General features: G+C 51.1%; 3 protein-coding genes across 8 annotated transcripts; 2 read left to right on the top strand and 1 right to left on the bottom strand.

The window, feature by feature from the left end:
- Window positions 1-547: 547 nt before the first annotated feature.
- LOC108152552 lies at window positions 548-6,460 on the top strand. Of its 4 annotated transcripts, none has more exons than XM_017281966.2 (4): window positions 548-1,830; window positions 2,826-3,058; window positions 3,142-3,325; window positions 3,386-6,460. In XM_017281966.2, the coding sequence occupies exons 1-4, from the start codon at window positions 921-923 to the stop codon at window positions 5,584-5,586; spliced, it is 3,528 nt and encodes a 1,175-aa protein (XP_017137455.1). In that variant the 5' UTR covers window positions 548-920; the 3' UTR covers window positions 5,587-6,460. The 4 variants fall into 4 exon arrangements, with proteins under 4 accessions (XP_017137455.1, XP_017137456.1, XP_017137457.1 ...); XM_017281967.2 differs by having other exon boundaries at window positions 3,389-6,460; XM_017281968.2 differs by lacking the exon at window positions 548-1,830 and adding an exon at window positions 1,865-2,728.
- A 69-nt stretch (window positions 6,461-6,529) lies between these two features.
- Window positions 6,530-9,805, bottom strand: LOC108152553 (probable chitinase 2). Of its 3 annotated transcripts, none has more exons than XM_017281971.2 (5): window positions 9,666-9,805; window positions 8,212-8,323; window positions 7,986-8,150; window positions 7,396-7,901; window positions 6,530-7,321 (listed from the first exon to the last, which is right to left on the bottom strand). In XM_017281971.2, exons 2-5 carry the CDS (start codon window positions 8,321-8,323, stop codon window positions 6,644-6,646), a joined length of 1,461 nt encoding a protein of 486 aa, XP_017137460.1. In that variant the 5' UTR covers window positions 9,666-9,805; the 3' UTR covers window positions 6,530-6,643. The 3 variants fall into 3 exon arrangements, with proteins under 3 accessions (XP_017137460.1, XP_033242347.1, XP_017137462.1); XM_033386456.1 differs by lacking the exon at window positions 9,666-9,805 and adding an exon at window positions 8,763-8,840; XM_017281973.2 differs by lacking the exon at window positions 9,666-9,805 and adding an exon at window positions 8,410-8,520.
- Window positions 9,806-11,658: 1,853 nt separating this feature from the next.
- On the top strand, window positions 11,659-15,532 carry LOC108152407 (membrane-associated protein Hem). The gene is made up of 2 exons (XM_017281713.2): window positions 11,659-13,051; window positions 13,120-15,532. Exons 1-2 carry the CDS (start codon window positions 11,872-11,874, stop codon window positions 15,312-15,314), a joined length of 3,375 nt encoding a protein of 1,124 aa, XP_017137202.1. The 5' UTR covers window positions 11,659-11,871; the 3' UTR covers window positions 15,315-15,532.
- Window positions 15,533-15,853: the final 321 nt, after the last annotated feature.

Consider the following 15,853-nt stretch of genomic DNA (forward strand, 5'->3'; position numbering starts at 1 on the left):
TGCACATACATACATTCAAAAATTTTACTGAATCAGTGCAGCAACAACACAACAACAACCGAGGCACAAGAACCGGAATCCGTTTGATGTTGAAGCGCGCACGCGCACCTTTTGGGTCTTCAAACAGGCAACACAACAACAAAATACACACCCATGGACACACGGACACAGGATGTGTGTGTGGGTGTGAGTTGGTTGAGCTCGAACCGATTTGATTCCCATCGCAACAGGTTCGTTCGATCATTTGCAGTGCCAGTGCTGCCACTATGTTTCAGTAAAATCAAGCTAGATTGACTGAAAGGGAGGCACAAAAATAAAAACAGCTGAAAAGAAGCCAATACCAAATTAATGATTCTTCTGAATACAATAAATGCCAAATAATGGGTGCAATAAGCCTATAATCAATCAATCGATAAGCAAAAGAAATCGATACGCAAAAAAAGCCACACTGAGCGCTGTGTTAAATTTTTTCCCGCTATTTTTCTTTGAAAAAAAGCTAATTTGGCAACACTGATCGTTTGTTCTTCCGTGCAAAGCCGCAGCCGCGGTTCTGTCGTCAATCGTGTTCGAGTTGCGTGCGCGGTTTGTTGGGTTTTTCGAATGGTGTTTTGGATTGGATTGGCTGCGGATCGTCTCTTTTTTTGTTGTTGCTTTTTTCGAGTGTGTGCCTTGTTTATGTTAATGTGAAGCGATAATTATTTATTTATTCCAAATGCTGGCAAATATTGCAGAATTAGCAATAAGTTTGGTCAATTTACGGTGCTGGAAATTGGAAGCGTGAGACCGATCCGCACACTCATTATGGAGCACGGTTGTATGTGTGCGTGCCAGTGGTGGTATGCAACATAAATAAGCATTTGGAAGCTAAAGGGTCAAACCGGTTTAACCAACGCAGACGCCACTGGGGGCACCACTTAGTCATGGAGGAGGAGGCAACATCATCCACAACAGCAGCAGCAACAACAACTGCAGCAGCAGCAGCAGCAGCAGCAGGAACATCAGCATCCTTGCAACGTGTCGGCTCTCAAGCGAGTCTAGAACAGGCGTCGCCCATGTCCCCCAGCCAGGTGGTTGCACCGGCTCCCCATCACTATCATTACATACAATATCCGGCGCACTATCACCAGCCGCAGATGCCGATGCAGTTGCAGCCGCAGATCCAGCAGACGGGCAGCCAATGCCAATGCCCCTGCTCCTGTGGCCGGGCGCCACAGATGCCCCAACTGCCGCCGCAGCAGCAGCAGCATCCATCGCAGAACGGCTCCATGGCTGTGGCGGTGCTGGTGCACCAACAGGCCTCTGTTCCAGCCGCTGATCAATCGACGCCACTCAAGACGCAGTCGGCCCAGTCCCTGCTCAACCACTCCTACCAGGCGCTGCACGAGGAGCAGCAGCAGCAGCAGCAGAGGGATCGGCTCAATCTCCAGCTGGACACGTCGGTGGGAGCCGGCAGCTGTGACTGCGACCTGGAGTGCAGCTGTGCCGCCAACGGAGGCTCTTCCCTGGCCCAGCACAAGCGCAGCCTGCTGGCGGATGCCATGCTCGGCGCGGACGAGATCACGGTCAGCGAATCCGACAACAACAGCACAATGATCAAGAAGAAGAAGCCCCGCTCCAGTGCCGGGCAGCTGCCGCCCAAGACTCAGCCCACGGGCGACAGCTGCAACGACATTTACCACGACACGGAGCTGGATGGGGCAGGAGGTTCTGTGCCCTCCTCAGGAGGAGGCGGCTCCCGCGGCAGAAAGTCCCAGAATCTAGACGACAACCGTCCGCCCCTGCCGCCACGCCCACCGCCCAGGCCACGCAGCAACGGAAATGGATCCATAGGTGAGTGGCCAGCATCGCATCGCATCAGCATCAGCTTCAGCATCAGTGGTGCCCAAATGAATCACTTATCCCCCTTGGGGGCTAGTCACAGATTTGTCACCCTTTTTTCGGTGGCATCCGCCCAGCATCCCAGCATCCGCCTGGTCCCGATGCTTCCTCATCCGCATATCTGGCCCTGCCAGCGCCTGCGCCTAGCCGCCATCTCTCTCGCTGCCACGCTCTGAGAGAGCTGTTGCAGGTCCAAATATTCGCTTGGGGGATGGTTCCTTGGATGGATGGTTGGAAGTGTGTTAATGTCAGTCGGGATTTTCAGTTGACACCGTTCCGTTCCCGTTATTGCAACAACGCACTCTCCCCAAAGCACATCCGCAGGTCCCAGCTTTTCCGTACCCCCGCTCCTGCCTCTGCCTCCGCCTCTGCTTCCCGCCTCTCGGTTCGCGCAGCTGCCAGCAGCAGCACCAGTACCAGCAGCAGCAGCAGCAGCAGCAGCAGCGGTGGCATCTCATCGCCATCAGCGACTTCTGTGTAGATATTTTTCCGTTTCGTTGCGGAGAAAAAAAACAAAAAGAAAAGAGAGTGACGAGTGGGCAGGCGAAAAAAAAGCAATTGCGGAACTGAGTTTGCGAAAACGTGTTCAGGAATCCTTTGCTTCGTCCTCTGCATCCGCCGCTGCATGCTCTTCCGCGTCCTGTCCAGAGCTACTATGTGGGCATAGGGGCAGCATAGGGTTTATGGCCAGTGTTTTCCGCGAGACGACAGCAAGGCTTCCAGCAACAAATCCCTGCCAAAATGCATGGCTATCCGGTGATGCAGTTCGTGCAGTACAGCATGCCGCCACCCTGCTCCTGGGTGCCCGCACCGCCCCCGTCCTCCGGCAATGTGGATGCCCATCATCGTGGTACTGGCTCTAGAGTCCCTTGATTCCCATTCCCCATCTGATTGTTGTCATTTGTGTGTTCTGTTCTGTTCTGTTCTCTCCCCGTCCTCTCCTGCAGCCCATCGCCATGGAGCTGGCATCAAGAAGTACGTGGTGTGGTGCCTCATCTGCGGCGGCTTCAGCTGCCTACTTGGCGTGCTCTTCCTGGGCGTCTACTTCCTGCTGCACTCGTACACCATCACCGTGGGCAACTTTGAGACAGTGCCGACCTTTGTGCCTGCCACCCTGCTCATCCTCACGGGCATCTGCATCATGAGCCTGGCCCGTCGAAGGAATCGCTACAGCTATTTGGTAGGTGGCACCACTCCAATCCACTCCAATCCACTCCAATCAATTCATTGGGATTCTGTTAACCCTTTGTATACGACTTGCAGATTAAGCTGTCGGGCGCCTGTGGCCTGGTATCTGCCCTCACCTGTGCCTTGGTCACGGTTACCACCACCGTGCTGCACATGAGTCGCCTGCAGGCGCTGCGGGAGTGCGAGTACGCCCAGAAGACGCGCACCTGCACCTGCTACTCGGACCTCATCGAGTCCCAGGTGGATCGAGTGGACAAGGGTAAGCATTGTCTGTCGTCTGAAGCGTAACCCCCCATTTATGCATTGCCTGTTTCATCAGAAGGAGTGCGTCTGGTGTTCGACTCTCTCTCCGATTGCGGCGTTGTCCATGGATCGCTATACTCCTGCCTGCGGGCCATCTTCGGGCTGTCTGTGGCCGGAGTGCTCATCGCCGTCTTCAGCTGCATGCTGGTCTACCAGCTGCTCAGCCATGAGCGCAAGAAGATGTACTGGGAGCAGCTGGAGCTGCGATGCCGCTCCCTCTATGCCAGCCAGGCGCCGCCACCCTCTCTGGGGGCTCTTGGGGCCCCCGGACGGATGCTCAATTGTCGCTGCTGCGAGCAGTGCCACGCCCATCGGCAGATGACGCTGCCGTTGCAGACAACCGCTTATCCCTGGGACGAGGCCACGGTGGCGGCAGCGGCCGCGGCAGCCGGAGGCGGAGGAGCAGAGCAGCGCTTCTGGGCGGCACAGCCACCGGGAAACTTTTACTCGCCAAATCCCGGCGGAGAGGATCCCTCCGGACCGTGTCGCGGCGGAGAACGGGGAGCAGGAGGAGGAGGCGGACGAAGCAGCAGCGGCTGGAGCTGGCCGAGAATGCCATGGCAGCGCACTACTCCGGACACGGGAAGACGCTTCCGACAGGCAGCAGCCAGTCCGGACTCCCAGTACGGTTTCAGCTCGGCCACGGCCATGGCGGCGGACGGTAATCAGATGCTGATCGAGGAGCCAGCCGTGGGTGCCACCTACAATGGCATGCCGCCGCCCAACGCCTTGCCCTACGGAGTGTGGGGTCCGCCGCCGCCTTACAGCGATCCCAACAGCCCCGCAAGGCGTGGCTACTACCAGTATCTGCAGCCGGCGGCTTGTCTGGCTGGCAATCCCTCAACCACAACGGTGGCGCTCACCCAGGAGCAGCTGCATCAGCAGGCGATGCAGCACCAGCACCCACACGCACATCCCCAGCAGCAGCAGCAGATGCAGCTGCAGCTGCAGCGAATCCAAGGCCAGTCGGCCACTCTGGAGCGGATGGACGGTCTGAGCCTGAGTAGTATGACTGGCAATATGACCGGCATGACGTCCACACGATCCTCCGCCTACAAGTCGAAGGTCGAGTACGAGAACACGCCCTCGGACAGCGACGGAGGCGGCAATGCGAGGGAGAGGGATCGCTGCTCGAACACGCTACCCACGCGCAAGCTAAAGAAGCGCATCGAGGCAGGCACTGGGGCCAAGAGCATCGGACCCCAGAGCAATCCCAGCCAGCAGCGTCCCAATGTGCAGCAGCTATTCGCCAAGCAGGAGCAGCAGCCACTGCAGCAGCAGTCCACTCAGGGCGGCACGCAGCAGGCACAGACGCAGTCTTCGGCGGGCGTGGAGAACAGCGGCTATCAGGACTCGAACGGAGCCATAGCCAAAGATCAGGTTGGCGGTGGGGTCGTGGGGTCACTTCTACAGGACCCCGCCGAGTCGGAGGTCTACTTTGCGGACGTCAGCAGCTGCTGCAACATGTCCGTGAAGAACGACAACTACTATGACAACGCCCACCGCCACCAGGGGCACCATCATCATCAGCACCAGCACAGCAACTGCAGCCACAGCAGCACTCAGAGCAACGCCAACACCAACAACTCCTCGGCGAACGAGGATTACCTGGCCCAGAGATTCGGACGACGCGAGCACTCCATACGCAGTCGCTTGCCCATTCCCCAGGCCCGCCTCGAGGACGACTACGAGAGCTCCAACCTCAATATGCCGACGATGAAGGAGCAGCAGCAGCAGCAGCAGCAGCTGCAGAAGGAGATCTCGCGCCAGAGCATGTGCTCCGTGGAGTCGGAGGCCAAGACTGAGTTCACCGACCTGTCGCCATCGACGCCCTGCGGAGGATCGCTTCCTCCGCCACCCGCAAACTTTGCCAGCGATCCGCCGTGTACGACGGGCCAGCAATCGCCGAGCTTTGTGGCCTCGTTCCCGTACTCCTCGGAGTCGCAGTGCCTGGAGGCGCATCGCCGCTCGACAAAGAACATCCACGAGCTGCTCATGGCCGGAGGTGGAACCTCAACTGTAGGGGCAGACTCCCACTACGAGGTCATCAACGATAGGAACAATCCAGTGGCCGGCTATCAGCTGCAGCGCGCCATCGCCGGCGGCAGCCACAAACACAAGTCCAAGTCGAAAACACGTTCGCGGGAGCAGCTGGACATCTATGGGAGTGGTGGAGCCGATCGCTCAGACTGGTCCTCGGACGGGGGACGTTTGTGAGGCCAAGCGAGCGACGAGGTGTTTGTCTAGACGGAGCGGAGCAGTGGTTTCATCATCATTATATACTCAGTAAGGACGGGACTGTGTCCCCGTGTCTCCCTTTTGGTTTGTCCCACACCCACTAAGTATCGTCGCATTTGTAATGTTTGCCATCCAGCAGAGGAACAACACTTCCTCCCTCTCTCTCCAACTCAAGGGCCCCGGCCACACACCTTGCTTTAACTATTTTACGCGAAATATCCTTTGCATAGTAGATATATAGTTTATATTGAATATTGAATATTTACTAATGGTAACGTAACAAAATATTGTAGCATTGAATTGAATGTTGAGCAATTGTAGCAATGATGGCGCTGTGCGACAGTGATTTTGCACTTTGCACGGGACAAAAACTAGGTTGTAGGCCTACCTTCTAATTCGGTAGCATTTTATTTATTATTATTTTTTTTTTTTTTCATTAATTCCCAACAAAATAAGCTACTAATTATGAAAATTGTCCAAAGAATGTCAAAGATGCGAATTTTTAAGTTGATCAATCGCGGTTTTTGAACTAAGAAAAAAGATTTTGGGGGTATATTGAGAGTTCAAAGGGTGATGAGGATGTGATCTACTCATCCAGGCCTACAGCCTAATTTTTGTCTCGTGCTAAGTGCTTTCAAAAGTTTCCATTTTGTCGCACAGTGTAGTCTATGAATATTATTATACAAATTATGTTATATTTACCTGCGTATTTACATAGTTGCATACATATACATACATACACACCTACACACATATACATATACATATATATAGTATATATATACATAGTTAGTTAAATGTTAGAGCGCAAGTTAAATTTATTAAAGAACAAAGTATATCCGAAGCATTTTAACAACAACGAATCGTCGTCTTTTGGAATTGCGGTGCAGTACTTAATGATGAAAAAAAAGACATTGCCAACTAAAATTACAATTTGGAATTTAATGACTACGTAAACATCGTACAGTACAACTGGGATTACTATGACTATGGCTCCACTCCACTCCACTCGACTTACCTCTGCTCCGGCGGGCTGTCAATGGGCCAGAGTGTGCAGCAGCATAAAGAGAGCAGTGGCAGTCAGACTGAGGCTAACAATAGAGGCGGCAGCGTTCTTGCGATCCGCAATGCTGCCGTGAGGGATCTCGTTCTCCGAATCGTCCGGCACAGGCTCCGGCACGGCCAGTTGCTCCAGTGCCAGCACTGTGGCCTCGTTGATGGTACGGAGCAGGGGATAGCTCTGACTGAGTCGGCGGGGGGCAGAGCTAACCACCTTGAAGTCTTCAAAGGTATCGCCATCCAGCTCACAGTTGCCAAGGAAGTCATCCGTGTCCACCGACCAGACCATGACGCCCGCCAGACGCTTGGACATGGCATACAGCACCTTGTTGGCGATGGAACGCGAGCTGTCGAACGTCACAACGCTCACATCTTGCGTGAAGACATTGCGCTCGGAGCGGGCCAGCACCTGGCTGGTCTGGGGGTCCCACTGTTTGGTCCAGCCCGATGTCTTGTTGCTCAGTATATTGCAGATTTCATTGTACCCCAGGAAACCGTCTTCACGGGTGTAGGGTCCCCGGAAGCCGACTCCGTCGCTGCCATCGTTGAGATTTCCCTCGGACACCGTCTTGAAGGTTCGTCCGTAGAAGGGCAGGCCAAGGACCAGCTTGGAGGGGGGTGCACCCAGCTTCAGCAGATAGTCAATGGTGAATTTCTGAAATAAATGATGCAAGATATATGCATGTATTATCTGTTTCGATCTCATGAGACTGTTCTAGCACGGCTTACCACACTGAAGGGATCCTCTGCTGGGGCAGCGAGTGGAGAATTGTAGCCCACCTTCTGGTCCCAGCTGCCGTGGTAGTCGTAGCACATGATGTGCAGGTAGTCCAGATACCGCGATATTTGCCGGACATCGTAGGCCTCGTCGATCACCTTCTTGGCCGCTCCAATGGCCGAGGTGAGCAGCAGCCCATGGTTGTCGAACTCCTCCCGCAGCTCCTTGGTGAGAGCCACAAAGTTCTCGCGGTCGCTGGGCTTGCCCCCGCGCTGCGTGGGATACTCCCAGTCCAGGTCGAGGCCATCGAAGTTGTACTTGCGCACAAAGCTCGACACCTGCTTGACGAAGCGTTCGCGTAGGTAGCTATTGGCCACCAGGCTGGAGTAGTTGGCCGAGCCCTCGTTCCAGCCGCCTATGGCCAGGGAGACCTTCAGATGTGGATGGCTGCGCTTCAGGCCGGTCAGCTGCTCGTAGCCACCCTTGCCGTACTGCTCCTTCAGGTCCTGCCAGGGATCTAGCCGAAAAGAATGGGCTCGAATTAGCATACGCCAATAAAACAAACCAGCCGAAGGTGCTCTGCTCTGCTCTGCTCCCTTACCAAGCGATTTGATGGACGCCTGCGTGATGTCCAGGCCAGCGAAGGCATACACCACATGGGTGCACAAGTTGGGATCAAAGTTGTCTATGGCATAGGCACCCTGCTCGGGCCGGTACACAGCCCATGTGGATATGTAGCAAACAACCACCTTGTCGTGCGAGGGACCTGCAAGTGAGATCCGCTGTCAGCAACCCCTTTTGCGGTCAGCCTTTGGCGTAGCACTCACCCGTCCTGGCGGTCACTGAAGCCCATAATGTGCACGAAACGGATGCCAGCAGCAGGAGGAGCCACAGCTGCGGTGCTTCCCCCCAGACTTTTCTCTGACGCATCGCTCGCATCTATGGGAGAGACACACAAGAACACATAAGAATAGAGTTGAATGTTTTGCGTGGTCGAGCGCCACTTTGTGGCGACAATGTGATACATTTTCATAATTCCAATTCCGTTCAATTACTGGCTTTAATTGAACGGACGGTCCGGTCGCTCCACGAGTGGTGCAGAAAAGTGAAAGGCAAAACAATTCTTAGAGATTCTTCAATCACTGAACTGTGAGTCACTCATTGCCATGTACTCATGCACTAGAACCTCATTTCATCATCGACCAGACAACCAACCAGAATGTAATCAAAGACTTGTCTTTGTTTTTGACGATTTGGAATACTGGTATACGATACAGTTATCACGAAGTCGTTTCAGCAACCATTCAGAGGGAATACGTGAACCGAATTCGCTGGGACCGAGCTTGAGCCTGAGCCGGCGTTGTGTGGGTTGTCGAACCTGATTCTCAACTTTCGCCCGAAGGCCCTTAAATAGCTGGTGACCGGCGGCGACAAGGTGCATCGGACAGAACGGCAGCGGAATGACCAACTAAAGAGCTTGATGAATCACGGTCATATCATTCGCCAAACCAAACTGCAGACAGCCCAAGCTAGCTTCTCCTCCCGGCTATCGCTATCTGGTTCGGTTCGGTACGGGTTCGGTACGGGTTCGGTACGGGTTTGATACGGGTTGGGGGGTAAACAACTTTACTTCGGTGTTTTGATAAGAAATGGCATGAAAATGCACTTAGGTTTTTGTTAGAGTGGAAATTAGGTGGAAAAGCAAGACTTAAACGGTTTCACTTTCCGGCTTTTTTCACGTTTTTCTTTGCCCCTAACTTTTGCATATTAATTTGTTTTTTGTTTAGCCTCGGGGCTCGGCCAAACCGGAATCGGGCGTTCATCACGAGTTGAACCCAGACAAAAGATGCCGCGAAACATGTGAAAACGGAATCAGAATACGAATATCAACGAAATCGAGAGGAAAACATCAGAACAAACAGCCCATCTGAGGATGGAACTACTTTGCACATATGCATGTATGTATGTATTATATATAGGAAGATGGGAAGATTCGGTATCGGGAGACGAACTTCATGTTTATGTACATATGTATGTTGCGCATGCGTAGCCTGACGGGACGGGGAGGGGGAGAGGAAGTGGAAAGCCAATTAGCACGTAAACACACACACTGGAGAGAAACCCAAACTCCGCGATGGGTATTCATGGGCTGGGCGAAGGCGAAGGCGTCGTCGTCGCACAATATATTCGTTAATGGAAAGCCTAACAAGTGGAGTCACTGCTCCACTACGCCCCAAATGATGTGCTCAGTGTCTTGGATTTGAAATGCTTTTACACGTACGTTGATTTATTGCCTGATGCTTGTTTTATTTTGGTTCTGTTCCGCTTAAACTGGCTGCCACGCACGCGCCGTCGTAAAACTTTGTACCGCCTCCGTCGCCTTTCCGCATTTAACTGAACAACAAAACTCGTCGTCGTCGTCGTGGCCACAGCGTTAAACTTATATATGTAAAAAGCAACTGAAGCCGAACTCGAGCTCTGGCCCGAACCACCATCCCCAGCAGTGCCAAGCTCTCGAGTCGCCAAAGAGCCAATACCAAGACGAAGTTGCGCTCAGAGAATAATAACCAAAGAGAATCATACAAAGTGCATAAAAATAACGTAATTTCAAAACCAATCTTTCCATCTTTTGCGTCGTCTCTCGGTAATAATGTTTCTTTTCAGATTGAAAACTTCGGTTTTTTTTTTGCTATCAGCATTAAGAAATTTTTAAATTATGGAAAAAAATGTGCTGTTATTCCAGGCTCCAGTACGGCTTTTAGGAAACATTTTTCAAAATAAATCGTTGGGAGCCAATTTTGAATGAACAGTTCAGTACAGTATACTTTCATGAAACGTGGTCAAAAAGTGGTTGGTCAATAAATTCCAATAGCACTTCTTCGGAAATAGAAGATTGCTATATTTAAAATTTGACACTTTTTAAAAATGATTAAGTGTTGTAGGTTCATAATTATGATTCATGACAGTTCAACATTTATTCGCATTCGTTGAATTTTAAAATTCAATTTTGCATCTGCCAAATCCAATCTTTAACGCAATCAGAGCACCGTCAACTGGCAGTTTAACTAGCTCAATGGGTTTAATTGGAAATATTTTTGTTTCATTTTATGTGCCTGCAATTTTTTTAAATACCCTTTGTAATTATGGTCCCTCATATTGGTCATTATATATTATTTTAACATTCTTCTTTGCTTGCTCTTCATTCGTTTTCTTTTTCAGTTTCGTTTTTGTTCCAGAACTTTCTGTCACTTCTGTCGCCATCTTTTTTCCATCAAACCCTAACTTAACTTTAACATAACATTCAAATATTTGTTTAATTGTTGTTCATACGTGTTTTTTCAGGATCCTGTTTAAGTCCAGGCATTCAGGCATTTCCATCCTTTATATTTCTTCATGTTCCCTGCTATATTCACTTTGATCCTCAGGTTTTCTCTCTTTTATGATATCAATATGTCGATATATATTTGTTGGGTGTAATACATATAACATATATATGATAATATGAATATTTTTAAGAGTATTTGTAATCAACGGAACTGCTTTTCTGAGTTCGGAACAACTTTACATATTGGTCTGCTGTTTCACGTCGTTAGATCAGATATACCCGCGAATTTTTCTACTTATCGATCACAGAATATATCGGTAGTTTTGTGCGATAAGGAAGAAACTACGCGCAATATTTTTTTGGTTCACTTTATTAAATTTCAAACGAGAATTAAACATTTTGGTACAATAATAATGGGAGGAAGCAAGCAAGAAAAAGCCGGCTAGAAAAATGCAATAATAAAGACCAATTTAATCTACTTAAGGCAGTCGAATAAAAGCTGATACCCGGTACTCATTTTATTAATTTATAAGCTTACAGGTTTTGGTGATGTTAAGGTTTATATTGAATTTATCCAATATTGCGGTTCTTTGTCTGTGCATAGTCGTACACCATCACCAAAGCGCCCACATATACAGTGAAATACATAAATACATTCCTCTCCTGCTTGCTCTCCTACAAAATTTGAATTTTTAATTCAAACACATAACAGTGTTACCGTAGAGCATGCACATCTGGTCACATTCTGCCGCCTCGAGCGAAATAAATGGCACTTTTTGTCGACAGAAAATTGAGTTGATCTGAGTACTAGGCTATAATAATAGTACCGAATAATTGAGTAAATTAAAATGCTTCGAATTGCCACAAATCAAATCCAACTTGTCGCGACAGTGCCCCGGTATTTTTAAAATCACGGGAAAAGTAACAGAGATGAACTATCGCTCATCTAGGGGCTCACCACTAGTGGCTGAAACAAGAAGAAGAGTTATGTGTACATTTTTGTGTCTATTTTTTTTTAGCTAATCAAACTATCTTAAAAATATAAGTAGTGTCCCGATTGGCCCTTATCGCTAGCTAAAAAAGTTTGCCAGCGCATATTTGTGTACTTGGCTACGCCGAAAACTCGCCTTCAGCCAGTGCACGTCCCCATCGGTCATCGGAAATGGCACGCCCAATTTTTCCGAATCAGCAAAAGATAGCTGAGAAGCTGATTATCTTGAATGATCGCGGCCTGGGCATACTCACGCGAATATACAATATCAAAAAGGCCTGTGGCGACACCAAATCCAAGCCGGGCTTCCTCTCCGAGAAGTCCCTGGAGTCGAGCATCAAATTTATTGTGAAGCGATTCCCCAACATCGATGTGAAGGGCTTGAACGCCATCGTCAATATCAAGGCGGAGATAATTAAATCGCTCTCCCTGTATTACCATACCTTTGTGGATTTGTTAGACTTCAAGGACAATGTCTGCGAGCTGCTCACCACGATGGATGCCTGTCAGATCCACTTGGACATAACGCTGAACTTTGAGTTGACCAAAAATTACTTGGATTTGGTGGTGACATACGTCTCTTTGATGATTGTATTGTCCAGAGTCGAGGATCGCAAGGCTGTGTTGGGTCTGTACAACGCTGCCTTTGAGCTCCAGAACAATCAAGCGGACACTGGCTTTCCCCGCCTGGGCCAGATGATCCTGGACTACGAGGTTCCCCTCAAGAAGCTATCTGAGGAGTTTATTCCCCACCAGCGACTGCTGACGAATGCCCTGCGCTCGCTCACCTCCATCTACGCTCTGCGGAACCTGCCGGCGGACAAGTGGCGGGAGATGCAAAAGCTAAGCTTGGTGGGTAATCCTGCTATACTCCTGAAGGCCGTACGAACGGATACTATGTCCTGCGAGTACATCTCGCTGGAGGCCATGGACCGCTGGATTATTTTCGGTCTCCTTCTGAACCACCAAATGCTGGGCCAGTACCCAGAGGTGAACAAGATCTGGGTGTCTGCCCTGGAGTCCAGCTGGGTGGTGGCCCTCTTCCGCGACGAGGTCTTGCAGATACACCAGTACATACAGTCCACCTTTGACGGCATCAAGGGCTACAGCAAGAGGATAGCCGAGGTCAAGGAGGCGTACAACACAGCAGTTCAAAAGGCAGCCCTCATGCATCGCGAGCGCCGCAAGTTCCTGCGCACGGCCTTAAAGGAGCTGGCTCTGATTATGACAGATCAGCCGGGACTGCTCGGTCCCAAGGCAATCTTCATCTTCATTGGACTCTGCCTGGCGCGCGACGAGATTCTTTGGCTACTGCGTCACAACGACAATCCTCCGTTACTAAAACACAAAGGTTCGTACTCCAAGCTTACAATTTAGTCCTTACTTAATCACCCACATCGCATGCTCACTCTTCTCTAGGTAAAAGCAACGAGGATCTGGTGGATCGCCAACTGCCCGAGTTGCTCTTCCACATGGAGGAGCTGCGCGCCTTGGTGCGCAAGTACAGCCAGGTGATGCAGCGGTACTATGTGCAATATTTGTCCGGCTTCGATGCCACGGACCTGAACATACGCATGCAAAGCCTGCAGATGTGTCCGGAAGATGAGAGCATCATATTCAGTTCTCTGTACAACACGGCTGCCGGATTGACTGTGAAGCAAGTGGAGGACAACGAGCTGTTCTACTTCCGGCCCTTCCGTCTGGACTGGTTCCGTCTGCAGACGTACATGAGCGTGGGCAAGGCTGCCCTGCGGATAACGGAGCATGCAGAACTGGCTCGTCTGCTGGACTCCATGGTGTTCCATACGCGGGTCGTGGACAATCTGGACGAGATACTGGTGGAGACCTCTGATCTGAGCATCTTTTGCTTCTACAACAAAATGTTTGACGACCAGTTTCACATGTGCTTAGAGTTCCCTGCTCAGAACCGCTACATCATAGCCTTCCCCCTCATCTGCAGTCACTTCCAGAACTGCACGCACGAAATGTGCCCGGAGGAGCGTCACCACATTCGGGAGAGATCGCTGAGTGTGGTCAACATCTTCCTGGAGGAGATGGCCAAGGAGGCGAAGAACATTATTACCACCATCTGCGATGAGCAGTGCACCATGGCCGATGCGCTGTTGCCCAAGCACTGCGCCAAGATCCTGTCTGTGCAGTCCGCCCGCAAGAAGAAGGACAAGTCAAAGTCCAAGCACTTTGACGACATACGCAAGCCAGGGGATGAGTCGTACCGAAAGACGCGCGAGGATCTGACCACCATGGACAAGCTGCACATGGCCCTAACGGAGCTCTGCTATGCCATCAACTACTGTCCCACCGTCAATGTGTGGGAGTTCGCTTTCGCCCCTCGCGAATATCTCTGCCAAAACCTGGAACACCGTTTTTCGCGAGACCTCGTGGGCATGGTGATGTTCAACCAAGAGACAATGGAAATAGCCAAGCCCTCGGAGCTGCTGGCCAGCGTGCGAGCCTATATGAATGTGCTGCAGACCGTGGAGAACTATGTCCACATTGACATAACGCGGGTGTTCAACAACTGCCTGCTGCAGCAGACGCAGGCCTTGGACTCGCATGGCGAGAAAACCATTGCCGCCCTGTACAACACCTGGTACAGCGAGGTTCTACTGAGACGCGTCTCTGCCGGCAACATTGTGTTCTCCATCAACCAGAAGGCATTCGTGCCCATTTCCCCAGAGGGCTGGGTGCCTTTCAATCCGCAAGAGTTCTCCGATCTCAACGAACTACGCGCTCTGGCGGAGCTCGTCGGTCCCTATGGCATCAAAACGTTGAACGAGACCCTAATGTGGCACATTGCCAACCAGGTGCAGGAGCTCAAGTCGCTTGTTGGCACCAACAAGGAGGTGCTGATCACTCTGCGGACCAGCTTTGACAAGCCGGAGGTGATGAAGGAGCAGTGCAAGCGGCTCCAGGACGTAGACCGTGTGCTGCAGCGCATGACCATCATTGGAGTGATCATCTGCTTCCGCAATCTGGTGCATGAGGCTCTCGTGGATGTGCTAGATAAACGCATTCCCTTCCTGCTGAGTTCGGTAAAGGACTTTCAGGAGCATTTACCTGGCGGAGACCAGATACGCGTCGCCTCTGAGATGGCGTCGGCAGCTGGTCTGCTCTGCAAGGTGGACCCCACACTGGCCACCACGCTCAAATCCAAGAAGCCGGAGTTTGACGAAGGCGAGCATCTCACGGCCTGCCTGCTGATGGTGTTCGTGGCCGTCTCCATCCCGAAGCTGGCGCGCAACGAGAACTCTTTCTACAGGGCCACCATTGACGGGCACTCGAACAACACGCACTGCATGGCGGCGGCCATCAACAACATCTTTGGCGCTTTGTTCACCATTTGCGGGCAGAACGACATGGAGGACCGTATGAAGGAATTCTTGGCGCTGGCCAGCTCATCGCTGCTCCGCCTGGGGCAGGAGTCCGACAAGGAGGCTACCCGCAACCGTGAGTCCATCTACTTGCTGCTCGATGAGATTGTCAAGCAGTCGCCGTTCCTCACCATGGATCTGCTGGAGTCCTGCTTCCCCTACGTCCTTATCCGCAACGCCTACCATGGCGTCTACAAGCAGGAACAAATACTGGGTCTCTGAGCGGCGTTCGATCATCGAGTATTATTATAAGCGCCGTCGCTGTATTCCGAATATTATACGCCGTAGCCCGTAGCCGTATCTGCCGGTCGACTGTCGACTGTCGACTCTCGATCGCTATGCTAATCTAATATACTCCTAAAGCTGTTAAACATACCCTAATTGTATTCTAGACTCTGCATTTTTACACAACTTCGAATAAAGTGCTTATGTAAACCAAAGGCCAAACACCGTGCTTTTGTTATTTGATCGGTATGTATATTCTTTATTCGGCTTACTGAAAGATGTGTCTGTCTGCCTGTCGCTCACCCGAACGTGCAGCGCGCCTCCTTCTCCCTGTTGCCCTGTTGGATTGTTGCCCAATTATCTGTTACATATCATCTGGACACCGGCATATAGATCAAGCCAAGTGTCCGCTTGGTGTATGTATATTCAATATGTGTGTGATTCGGGGAAAAATATTCCGATTATTAAATTATTTGGTCACGTTCAAAGTTACATCTTAGGCTTGTCTTGTGTACAAATACTTGTAGGCAAGTAAT

Source organism: Drosophila miranda, chromosome XR (assembly GCF_003369915.1).
Source record: "Drosophila miranda strain MSH22 chromosome XR, D.miranda_PacBio2.1, whole genome shotgun sequence".
NCBI classification, from domain to species: Eukaryota; Metazoa; Arthropoda; class Insecta; order Diptera; family Drosophilidae; genus Drosophila; species Drosophila miranda.

Excerpts from the sequence above, each read along its gene's own strand:
- LOC108152553 (XM_033386456.1), bottom strand. The coding sequence starts at position 8,825 with ATGCACCTTGTCGCCGCCGGTCACCAGCTATTTAAGGGCCTTCGGGCG. Across the intron at positions 8,151-8,211 it reads TTCAGTGACCGCCAGGACGG|GTCCCTCGCACGACAAGGTG; the intron begins GTGAGTGCTACG and ends TCTCACTTGCAG. Across the intron at positions 7,902-7,985 it reads GGCGTCCATCAAATCGCTTG|ATCCCTGGCAGGACCTGAAG; the intron begins GTAAGGGAGCAG and ends CTTTTCGGCTAG.
- LOC108152407 (XM_017281713.2), top strand. The coding sequence starts at position 11,872 with ATGGCACGCCCAATTTTTCCGAATCAGCAAAAGATAGCTGAGAAGCTG. Across the intron at positions 13,052-13,119 it reads TCCGTTACTAAAACACAAAG|GTAAAAGCAACGAGGATCTG; the intron begins GTTCGTACTCCA and ends ACTCTTCTCTAG.
- LOC108152552 (XM_017281966.2), top strand. The coding sequence starts at position 921 with ATGGAGGAGGAGGCAACATCATCCACAACAGCAGCAGCAACAACAACT. Across the intron at positions 1,831-2,825 it reads CAACGGAAATGGATCCATAG|CCCATCGCCATGGAGCTGGC; the intron begins GTGAGTGGCCAG and ends CCTCTCCTGCAG. Across the intron at positions 3,326-3,385 it reads GGTGGATCGAGTGGACAAGG|AAGGAGTGCGTCTGGTGTTC; the intron begins GTAAGCATTGTC and ends CTGTTTCATCAG.